We start from the raw sequence: 12,453 nt of genomic DNA, 5'->3' as shown, positions 1-12,453 counted from the left end.
GCGGTCCCCTACTTAAGAACACCTGACTTACAGACGACCGCTAGTTACAAACGGACCTCTGGTAATTGGTAATTTACTGTACTTTAGCCCCAGATTACAATAAACAGCTGTAACACTTACTAAAAGCGTCTGCAATTAAGCTTTATTGTTAATCCTGGTTCTCATGACAATTCAACATATTGAAAATCCATTTGTCACAGAGACCAAAAAAATTAGTTTGGACTTGCAATTATAAAATATACAGTTCCGACTTGCATACAAATTCAACTTACGGACAAACCTCCAGAACCGATCTTGTATGTAACCCGGGGACTGCCTGTAGATTAGAAAGCCGATAGTTTGGTAAGCTGAAGTCTAATAGTAGGGAGTAGGGGAGACAGAGGGGATTTGAGTGAGAGTTTTCAGTTTCTTTTGACCTTTAGTTTATGGATAGTTTTACTCCGTGTTCCTCTCCTATTGGGGATAATACTGAAAATCACGCTCTACACAATCAGATGTGTTGTCATTGAGGTATATTGGGAAGAGGTAAAAAAATGAGCTGTATCCCCCCCCCCACCTCCACGTCTACGACAACAGACACACAATTTTATGGACGGACACGTTCACTAGTCCATACTTAAAGGGAACCTGTCACCAGGACACCATTTTAGCACTCCCCCAGTCCCCACAGAGCATAGTACATACACTGCCAAAGTGTTTTTGTATAAAAAATAGGTTTTACAGAAAAAAGATATGTTATATTGTACCTTTCATTAGCATCTGCTGTGTGACTAGGCAGCTGCCTTTTGGGAGGGGCTGGAAAGGAGCAGTCCCCCCCCCCCCCACCCCTGGGGAACATGTGACCTTTTTCAAATATATGAATAACTCCCAACACTCGGGATTGGCTGTAGAGGAGCAGGGGGCGTCGCTAAGCCCAGTGATGGGTGTTTTCATATATTTGAAAAGGTCACATGGAGGAGCAGTTTCCCAAGGGTGGGGGGGAACTGCTCCTTTCCAGCCACTCCCAGGGGACGAGTGCCTAGTCACACAGCAGATGCTAATGAAAGGTACAATATAACAGATCTTTTTTTCTGTAAAACCTATTTTTTATACAGAAACACTTTGGCAGTGTATGTACTAAGCTCTGTGGGGACTGGGGGAGGGCTAATAATGGCTCTCCTGGTGACAGGTTCCCTTTAAGTTACAATGGAAACGTTGTGTAACGTGTAAGTGTTCTGTTTTACACTTTTATTCTGAGTATCTTCTACCTTTTTCCTCTGAATCCTTTGTCTTTTTATTAATAAGTTTTGACCATTTTCCTTCTCTCTTGGCTTTAGGGATGCGGTTTGTTCTGTATCTTTGCTCGTTTTCGACCTTCACCTTGTTGTGACTCTTCCTCTGCAGTTTTCCTACTTTCCCTCTTTTTTTTTCTCTCCTTTCCCAAGGCGATACGATAGCGTAGACTCCAGTGCGAATGGACGTCACGATCTAGAGTCTGCGTCAGAATCTAGTCAGCTGACGAGCCGCCATTGCTCCCTAGAAAGCAGGCACTCTCTAGACCTGTCTGATAGGTAGGTGCCCCCCCCCCGCTGTGTCTGTGGCTTGTGCTGTGACTACCATACGGTTGCATTGTAGCTGCATGTATTCAGTGTGGAGCGTAGTTGGCCGTGTCTGTGCATTTTTTTTTTTTTTTACATTTTAATTTAAATTTTTTTTTTTCATCTGTTGCTCAATTTCGATGGTAAAATTTAGCTTTGAGCTTCAAGTTTAATCAATTTCCCTTCTACTATTTGTTCAGTTTTCTCACTGCAAAAGTTGTTTAAAGGGAACCTGTCAGCAGGTTTTACCCCCACTATATTCTCCGCCCCCTCAGGGTCCGGATGAAATGTCCTTTCTAGAATTCCATCTTTTATGTGAAATCTCATCCAATTACCTATAAAAAATCTCCCCCAAAGTCGGGCACATATTACCCGCATGAGATGAGTTAAGTTTTGTGGGTAGTGTCACTTCTTCTGAAGCCCCTGTTGCGTCTTCTGTTGTACAGAACCTAAAAACCTGCTACTGGTGTCATATAAAAGATATGAATCTCATCTTTCAGATCCAATCTAGCCAATGCGGTTCTGTGAGCTATGGAACTGGATCTGAATCTGCAGCTTATCGTTCCCACTATGTGTTTAGCTGCCTGTGCATCTGGTTCTGTAGCTCACAAAGCCATAAGCCTGAAAGATGAGATTCTTCTCTTTAGTATGACACCAGCAGCATATTCCTAGGTGCTATAGAACAGAATATAGGGGCTTCTGAATTAACTCACCCCCTGCAACCACTAAATGACTCGTCTCATGTGAAAATGAGGTGAGAAGAGTCATATTTACCTGCCTAAGTAGGTGGAGCCCCAGTGTATGATGGGAAATCTGAAAGGGAATAATGTTCCATAAAAGTGTTAGAGAGTGTCCAATAAAGGAAATCAAAGTCCAGCAGCAATAGAGATTTGGGGAAAAATACTCCGTTGTGGTGGGAAGGCCGGAAGTTACTTTCCTTTGGGTAATGTCCAATAGTGGTAAAATTATTCTCCACCTTCTCACCGTGCTTTCTGATGCAGGAGGTATAGACATACTGCAGCAATACCTTGTTAAAGGGATTTATATTTTTCCTGGACGATCCCTTTAATAATATATTAAAGAGGTTGTCTGGGATTATAAAAAAGAAGTAGATGTATTAAATTAATAAACATCTCATGAAAAATGAATTTGTACGTGTCCTGAACACAAATATTCTGCTTTCTTTGGAGCCTATATGAAGCGTTGTGCGATTGTAACTATTAAAATGTGAATGTTTTATGAGTATTTATATTTTACATTCATGTTATGGATATTGTATAAGTGCTGTATAATGTGTATAGTTACTATAACTCTTTGGACAAAGTTTTTATGTCTTTCATTTTGTTTTTTGTTCTCGTTTTTCTTTTTTCCCTTTTCTTGTCCTCCTGTTGGTTTTTCCCTCCTCCTTCTCCTTTTCCTTCTTCTTTTCCTTCTTCTTTTCCTTCTCCTTTTCCTTCTCCTTTTCCTTCTCCTTTTCCTTCTCCTTTTCCTTCTCCTTTTCCTTCTCCTTTTCCTTCTCCTTTTCCTTCTCCTTTTCCTTCTCCTTTTCCTTCTCCTTTTCCTTCTCCTTTTCCTTCTCCTTTTCCTTCTCCTTTTCCTTCTCCTTTTCCTTCTCCTCCTCCTCCTCCTCCTCCTCCTCCTCCTCCTCCTCCTCCTCCTCCTCCTCCTCCTCCTCCTCCTCCTCCTTCTTCTCCTCCTCCTCCTTTCTTTTGTTCTTTATACACATAGTAGAAACCCCTCTGTAGCTAAAGATAAAGTTAGGATCATTCCCGTTGAGACAGGTCCTATGGAAACAGATTGGGAAGACGAGTGTGAAGTATTAGGCAAGCAGCTTATTGAAGATTTTCTAAGAGAAAGCCAGAAGAATTGGCAGGAAGAAAAACTTTCAAAGAAAAACATGAACATCGAAAGGACTGGGGGAGTAACAGTGTTGTCATCGGGTCAAGACCGGATTCCGAAATCTAATTTTGCTCATTACCCTGAGGAATATAATACAATCGATAGGCGAAAACTGAAGAAGAATTCTAGAAAAAGAGGGGAGAATGGTTTAGGTTTGGAACTGAACGTTCAATCCAAGAAGGATGTTTTATGGTCTGACGCACCATTGGACTCACCGAACACCAAACCAGTTATCTCGCTCTATCCAGTTTTACGACCTTATAAAAATGGTTTGCTGGTAAAGAGCGGGCGTAGAGACCATGACCAATACAAGGATGTCGTACACATACAAATCTGTCAGGAACTAGTTGAGCAAAAGCCATCGATTATTGGTCACAGTGCTTCCTTGGATACTCTGGAAGAGTATGACAGTAGCGCTTCGGAGGATCAACCATGTTCTCCGGTTTCCGATGACGATTTGGAAGAGCTGGCGTTGATCTCACAGTCTTGGGCTGGTCCTGGTCTCTTTTATGCTGGTAATGTTGCTTTGAGTCCTCTTAGTTCTAATTCATTAGGTAATCTGAAACCTCTGCATTACAAAAACTCTTCCAGGGGACCATCCAGTAAATATAGCTACCCCAACTTCAAGCTTTCTCCGGTTGAGGAACCAGTGGAAGAGTATGTTGATACAATGGATGAATTACAGTGTTTAGTCGAGTCGGTTTCTGAATATCTGGCTGAAAAGGAAGAAGAAATCAATAAGTTCCAATCTTTACCAGTTAGTAAGTTGTCTAGTCCCACCGTAGTGAGCAAACCCGCTTCTACTGAGGAAATGGACAATTTGGCCAACCACGTAGAAGGTGCAAATGTAACTGGAGAGGAGAAGTCGGATCCAACTCCCGATTCATCTGGTATAAAGACAACGGTCAACTCTTTGTTTAGCTCATTTACGCAGAAGGTCGGTTCAGGAGCCAAACTAGTTACTGCATCGGTGGAGAAAATAGTTTCTTCAGCTCCTGAAAAACCACAACATCCCATAACTGGGGGCATCTCGAAAATATTTAATAGTAAGTTTAAACTTGGAGGTAGTTTTATGAATGCAAATGGTAATGATCAAAAGATGAGTTCAGAGAGTTGTCAGAAATCCAGTATTTCACCAGATGTGGGTCCCCATCAACACGATCTTGGCAAGATGCAGAGGAACCTCAACCAACTATCTGAAGGACGGGATGGTTCCTCTACGTTGCACAACAACCCTAATCCAAGTAACACTTCTTCGAGGGTCTTACAACCAGAGAAAATAATGGTTGAAGTACCTACTTCAGTTCCTACACCGTCAAAAGGCAACAATGATATTTCAATCAGGAGAATTACCAAAAATCTTAGTTTGCCTGAGCTGAATCGGGAAGTGGGCGAGGCAGCATTGGTTGTAGAAAACAAATTTATTCCCAAAAATACACTCAACGCTTCTTTAGAACATGCAAATTCTGACTGTAGCTCCCCAAAGTCTACGTATAACACCAAAGATTTAACCATGAACGTAGCCCATGGCGTTGACCCAAAACCAGGCAGAACTGAGGACTTCTCCAATAAAGAATTTTTACACCCTTTAAAAAAATCTTTTAGCCAGTTTTTTTCCCAGTCACCCAACACTATGGAAACTAGTACAAGTAACATGGAAAGTTCTCGAGCCTTTAAATCCGAAACAGATATTCGAGGTGGTGATTCTTCTTTCGGAATAGGCAAAATTAAAATCCCTTTTTTCAACTCTTTTAGTTTGACCGGCAAAAAGGAAACCGAGAAGAAAAGTCAGGTTTATTCTCTACCTAAGTTTTCATCTGCTGACAATGTAGCCTTTACCCATAAGGAAAGCGAAAAAGTCAGAAGGGAATCAAAGCTGCTATTTAAAGAAGATTCTAAGAAGGAAATAATTCCAGATGCATCTGTAACTCTTGACAGAACCGAAATGAAAAGTCAGCAACAAATATTAGAAATGGATCGTTCACGAATACATAATGATACTCCGAAGACAAAATGTGAGGCTGTAGAGCACCCACTTAGTCGAAAGGTGGAGTCTCTCGAAGAGCAGAAACGCCCGACTTCTACTGTCTGCCAAAAATCTTCTGAGCCAAGACTTAATCCACAAGATACAGAGAGAGAATCCTCCAAGGGATTCATCTCCAGACTCTTTGCCTTTTCATCCAATGGAACTGGTTCTCAAGAAAACCTTCTCAAGGAGGACAAAAATAGTCAAGATACGAAAGGAACCGGTTTATTTTCAGGATTGTTTAGGTTTGCATCAAATGAAAATTTATCAAGTAACAAAGAAAGCTCCATTAATGTTTTACCAGACATGCTAAAAGAGACTAAAAAGACGAAGGAAAGTGAGACCTGTGCTGTCATCCAGAATGAGGACTCGGGGATGTTTAGCAAGCTCAAAAATCTACTGCCTTTGCAGATTGGAAGCGAAGAGGAGTCAAAACCACCTGATAAGGTTTCAGTTGAACCAAAGATTCGCCTTAAAGAAAGACAAGGTCATATCCAAAGCTGCTCAAGGGATGTCTCTGTTCAGTTTGACGCAGAGTTTGAAGACTACGGCCTCTGTTGGATGGATGATTTTGATGGTGGCTTCTATCAAGTTGAGAATAATTTAGGTCGCTCTGTCACATGCGAACGCTTGGAAGACGTTAGAAGCCATTCTAGCTACGACTGGGACTATGAAGTTACGGAATGGGGTATCGACGTTGGTGTTAGAGAGTCTCCTGTGTGTCATGTCAAGGGAAGCCTCGTATCTGGCGATGTTCTAGCCGTAAGTAATCTCAATGGGACAGTCATGAACTTGTGCAAGAAGGATGGAAATGCCGGCATGGATTGGGTATCCTTGTCACAGTTGGAAGAGGGATATATAAACATGAAGGATTTCCACCTAGGCAATGAGTTGTATAATCAGAACGTTGACCTTGTATCAATACAATCTGATGTCTATAACTTATATGAAGGAATTCCCTTGGATTTGAGTTTTTCTTCTCAATTTGACCCCTGTCTTTGGAGCTTGATGGATTATAGCTCTTTACTTCAGCAAGAAAACTCGTTGTTTTCTCCTGACAATGATGAGTACTTGGAATGGATGGCTTTACTCGAATTTGGTTTATGGTGGCAGTCCGAAGAGGGAGACTGTGGATATTATATGTACAGCGATGGGGTTTATGTGTACTCCCTCTTAACGGACCCCACTGGGGAGTATGTCTATGTTTGTACACCAGATGCAGAAACCTGCTTTGACTGTGAAGATTATTTAGAGACCAGTTACATGTCAGATGATGCGGTCATCTTGTGTGGATTCAAGGTACCAATAAACAATGGAGAGGTTCCTTGGGTTTTTGTAGATGACCAAGTAGATAACCACCCCTTGAATAGTCCCCTTGACTTGGCATTAAATAAAAGTGAGCCCTTGATGAACTTGGAAACGTTTTCTCACATGTTCGAAGAATCTGTGTACTCCCAACGAGACCAGCCACTAGATTTCTCAACATGCAAACTCAAAAAGCTAAAAGTAGACCTTCGACCAGATGGCGAAAATATATTTCCAGATAATTATTCTTTAGACCTGACCAAAAGTCCCCAGTGGCAATCGAAAGTAGCCGTCGTTGACTTGGCACACACAAAGCCTCTGCCGAAACAGATTTCTGATCGGAAAGTTACGGAAGCTACCAAATTATCTTTTCTGCCATCCACCAATGGGGAACAATTGTCAAAAAGTGAATCTCAGCACCAGGAGAAAATTGATGTTAAAAAAGGTTTATTCAATCCTGTGTCATCTTTATTCTCATCCCTTGGTGGTTTATTGAATAAAAATGAAAGCTCAAGTCTATCCTCTGCAACTTGTGATGAAAGATCAGAGGCCGTCAGAGATTTCACTGATAAGGAAGCATATTTACATCTTGATGATGTTGCCACTCAGGGATATGTAAAACCAAGGTTTGATGAGCTTTCGGATAGTTCAAAATTACCCTGCAAAACCAAAAAACACTCCATTCAAGGAAGTCTGCAGGGTCTTAACGCAAGCACCTATGATTATTCTAAAAATGTGATCCAAACACCTCGATATACAGACGCGCCTCCTCCAAGGCAGACCCATCTGACAAAGGAGAGTGTCAACAAGTCGAGCCAGCGGCTTCCAGAACCGGGCAATAATGCACCCCCACAAAGTGAGCCTGAAAAAAATCTATTTAAGAGTGCACTGCAAATCTTTAACATCACTGATGGCGGCTCTGCGTCAAGCCAACCTCTTCCAGAACGTATTAATAATGCACCCCCACAAACTGAGCCTGAGAAAAATCTATTTAAGAGCGCTTTACAAATCTTTAACATCACCGATGCCACCTCGGACAAAACCACTGCTGATAAAAACACGACTTCTGGATTCTTGAACTTTTTCAAGACCCAGATTGATTCTGTAACATCTGGGCCAATCCAGTCACAGGAGAACTTGAGTAATCCTTCAGTGCCACCAGAGGAAAGTACAAAAACATCAGAAGCATCTGCTGAGCAGAAGGAAACTATGGGCATTTCATCTATTTTTGGATCTCTTAGTGATCTTTTTAAAACGGAGTCTGTGTCTTCTAAGCAGCCCAGTGAAGTCCCAATGAGATCAAATGCGAGTCCATCTCCTCAGCATCTATCTAACAGATATGACTTGAAAACTGGTCCTGATCAAACACCACAGAAGAAACTACTAAGAAAACAAGAGACTATTCAAGATGTAGGTCTTAGAACCTCCACAAACGACCTAAGTCATGGAGTGTCCATAAGCACGCCAGAGCCTAGAGAAGAAGACTTGACCCATAATGTTTCCTCAAACAAACGTTCATTGCCCAGTATTCCCTCTCAGCACCCTATAAAATCAGATTTTGGGTGTACAGAACAGCCTTCAAAAGCTTCTGGATACAAAGTTCTGCCAGACCTTAAACCAGAGTCACAAACCAGTACACAAATAGGAGACAGTTTAACACAGACGGCCAATAGTATATTCAATTTTTTCAGTCGACCTGTCAAATCTGATGTTGCGCCAGTAGAATTACCAAAAACTCAACCAAGAGAGTCAGAACCACAGAGTCTGTTCAAGATTCCATCCTTTTTCTCTTCAAGCAAGCCAGTGGTTAGCGAGAAACCACCACCCAGTACCAACACATTCTCGAGCCTTTTTGGCTTCTCTTTGTTTGAGGAAACCAAGGCTCCTGATCCTGTTACGCCAAAAAGCGTTCGGCTGGAAGTAATTATGAATCCGGCTCAAAAGCAAAAAAACATTCCAGATTTTCAACATTCCCTCCAGGAGGAGGTTTACCGGGAGGTCACAGCAGTACTAGAACAACCATGTGCGAATGAAGATGCTTCATTCTATAAACCATCAGTTCATGTAGATTCACTGATCGAGTCCTACGGGATCAATGATGGCCTGCCACATGAAGAACCATATATTTCTACCGATGATAGATCTGACTTCGGACCTTCAGAACCAGACAATGATTTATCGACACAAGATTATGAAATGGAGTTCCAAAATGAAGGTCCAGAACAAGAAGATTGTGAATATGAAGAAGTTCAGATGGTGGAGCCAAGTGAGTTTGTTGATGACTCTACAACCGACTGGTTGGATTATTCCACTGAAAATGTTGGCCAAGTAGACAATCAATCTGATGGAACATTTGAAGAAGATGTAACCGGACCTACTATTGAACATACACAATCTCCTTTGGAGAGGTTTCCCACTTTTGACACAGACAATCAAGTTTTTGCTGCTGTTGCCCAAATTTCAGATGATACTAGCTCTCTCCTTGGTGACCCAGAATCTGCTTTTATTGAACCTCCAAGCAGCTTTGGGCCTGATAAGGAAATCCCGTTAAAATCCCAATGCGATGCACGTGAATTGAAGACTAGTTCTGGTGACTTAAATTTGCAGAAGGAGGAAAAAGCTACAGAGGAATATGGATTTTTACGGAGCAACTTGGGTCCTTCACAGTCAGCAAAAGAACATGCACCTGTTTTCAGACCTTTAGATTGTCCATCCACAAATACATCGAAAGAGCCCGAGCCGGACAAATCTGTGTTTGACTCCTCAGTGGAAATGTTCTCTAGCTTCATGTCAAAGATCAGCGTGTTTTCTACAACACCCAGTGAGCCCCAGAAAAATACATCCAGCTTCTTCTTTACCCCTCAAACTCCATCATCTGCACCGCCCAAGAAGAGCTCATTATTTGGCTTCTCTTCTCCTCAGACAAGTACTTTTTCCAATGACTTCTTTGGTATTTTTAAACCTTCCAGTGAAGGAACTAATAAACCTCCCGAAGCAATGGTTCCACCTAATAGAAGTCAGTCCAAATCACCTCTCCAAGCAAACAGCGGTTTCATGAAACAAACTGGTTTTGACAAAGGGCCTGCATCTGCATCCAATCTACCTGCAAATGAAGGCATCAAGACAAAACCAGAATCTGTCTTGACAGCTGAGACATTGAATATGCCCAAAGATTTTCTCGGTGGTGATGTCATTCATTACAAGGACAACATATCTTCGAAAGATGGTGATGTAAAGATGGATCATTTAGACAATGTTCCTATTGAGAAGGAAACTACACGCCTAAGAGATTCTTCTGATGAGACCTCCTTCAATGACCAGATGGATAAGGTCTTGGCTTGCTCTTCGGAGTTGTATCCAGTTGCTGATGACTCTTATGTAGATTCCCCACACATGAATAGTAAGAGTTCTCCTGTGTCATTCATAAAGCAGACCTCCATTCCGAGGTCTTCTTCCCCTGATATGGGGTTGAATCCTCCTAAAACCCTTTCAGTCGAGACCTCTGAAGTTCAAAATGGGAATAGTCATTACAACAGCCAGTCCCCTGTGTTTGGGAGAAGTGAATGGTCATTGCCTTTGGCGTTTGGTTACGAGAAGGAAACTCCTAAAGTTGACCAGTCTCGATTACCCGTTCTCCTAAAAACTAGCGCAGAAGACCTGTCTTTAAAAAAAGGTGATAACGATACCGCGTATCTAACCTCGGAAGTAATGGAAGATCATTGCCTATTACAAGCCAAAGACACGTTAGATGTATGTTCTACCCACTCCAGTCAACTGGACTTTTCCGATGAGCCTCAAACCAAAGACCAAGTGATTGACCTAAGTCCTAGTCCCTCTCCATGTTTGGATATTAGATTAGGAAGTCTGGAAATAATGTCTGCAAGTTCTTTAGAAGATCAAGATCTACCTGAGCCAAAGACCAATGAAGTGATATCGAGCCCTAGAGCCGGCATGGTGCCCTTTACCAAGGGGTCTACAACAAAACTGAGACGAAGGGAACCAAGGCCAGTTACCTGAGCATTATAAATGGTGTCCATCGTGCGGCCATTTATGATGCATCTTAGCGTTAGTGCTGTGTTGCTTGTCCCTAATGTAGTGAAGTCACCCGCTATTAACTCTTCAAGCGTCATAGTGTTAGATTTAGTATGTATTCCTAGCTCTGTCCTTCCCATTTTACCTAATCGGCCACAATTTTCGTTAGTATTCTTTACCCATTTAAGAGCAAACTACTTGACCACCGATCATTTTCTCCACCAAGAGAAGCTAAGTGGGTGAAAATCGTGGGTGGTTGAGGTCCTAGTCCAGGGACCCTCCTGATTACCAATGTAGGCGACTCTCTTTTTGATCCTTTTAGGTCCTTTCTGATTCTACTATGGACGTCCCCTTGCCTAGAAGCCTTCCCTTGTATTTCAGTGCTGTCTGTCGTTGCTTTTGATGTCTGTGCTCTTGCTTAATATTCTTGGATTTTTCTCGAAGAGGGTATTCGGAAAATGGTTGCCACTATTTAAACCACCGAAGTGGAAAATTGCTTGCAAATTATAGGGACCACTCAATCCATCACGTCTTTGTTGTAGGCGCTTATGCAAAATGCTATTTTCATGGAAAGTGTTCCTTCAACAATGTACATAAAATTCTGTAGACGAATTTCGTCTGACCTGTCGATCTCCAGATGTTGTCAAACACGGAGAGACCACAAGTGTCTTACATGCTGGGAGTTGACTTTTTGTAATTTTTGGAAAATCTCTGATGTATGGAGACCTTTTATAACCACATTTTGGTTGGTGGACCTGCTGCTTTGACTCCTTGAAGAACCCAGTTTGCCCTGACATGTGGAATCGGAGTAGATCTCTATCAATCTATAACACAATATAACCTCATTTTCTTGCTGCCCTCTTTTGTATTCTGCTTTTGTAACAAATTATAGAAATCTGAAATACCAAACCAACTTCACGCCAATTTGTAAACTGTGTATGGTAAAATCTGCAGAACACTGGATACATGTGGAGTTATACTAGATACATCATACTGGTAGCTTATTATTATGTGACGAGATGTATACAAATTTGAGAAATCTATTCTTGAGCATCATGTTTCCTACAGAATAAAAGTCATCAAAAAGAATATATATTCTAAAAGCTAAAGTCACTTGTGGGACCCATCTGATGTTCTGTGCTGGACTTAATCAGATGGGATGGGGAGATGGTGTAAATATTACCCAATTACACATATTTTAGGGAACCTGTCAGCAGAATTTGCCTCCATAAACCACTACCAGAAAGCTGTGAATTAGTTCAGCGCCTTTAAGATCAGGTTTCTTTCATGGCCCAGCTTGGTGGCCTCATCCAGAAAATCAACTTTAAAAGTGGGATGTAAATTGGTTGTATGAAGTCAAAGGCGGAAGTCAAGCTCTCCCTGCCTCAGAATGTCCCTGATGTTGTGATATCATGCACCAGAGTTCAGGACTGCTGGTTATTCATGTCCCAGAATGCAGAACTGTCAATTACAGTGCAGTTTGCATGCTCAGGCAAGGAGAGCTTGACTTCAATGTTAATTTACACCTGATTTTAAAGTAGATTTTTCTGGATGATGACACCACACTGGACCATGAAAGAAACTTGATCTTGAAGGCGTTTACATGTTTGACAA

General features: G+C 41.7%; 1 protein-coding gene across 9 annotated transcripts in view; it reads left to right on the top strand.

Annotated features, from left to right (window-relative positions):
- The window catches only part of UNC13B (unc-13 homolog B), a 295,618-nt gene that overhangs the window by 124,737 nt on the left and 158,428 nt on the right, over nt 1-12,453 (top strand). For 7 of the 9 annotated variants that reach the window (XM_072132773.1, XM_072132775.1, XM_072132778.1 and 4 more), the window contains 2 exons: nt 1,425-1,550; nt 3,306-10,811. The exons of 1 other annotated variant lie outside the window; for it this stretch is intronic. In XM_072132773.1, coding sequence (XP_071988874.1) covers nt 1,425-1,550; nt 3,306-10,811 — 7,632 coding nt within the window. The remainder of the gene's footprint in view (nt 1-1,424; nt 1,551-3,305; nt 10,812-12,453) is intronic. One more of the 9 variants, XM_072132774.1, reaches the window with a different exon arrangement.

Source organism: Engystomops pustulosus, chromosome 1, assembly GCF_040894005.1.
Source record: "Engystomops pustulosus chromosome 1, aEngPut4.maternal, whole genome shotgun sequence".
Classification (NCBI taxonomy): Eukaryota; Metazoa; Chordata; class Amphibia; order Anura; family Leptodactylidae; genus Engystomops; species Engystomops pustulosus.
Note: the sequence above shows the minus strand (reverse complement) of the source record. Positions and strands in the feature narration are given on the sequence as shown.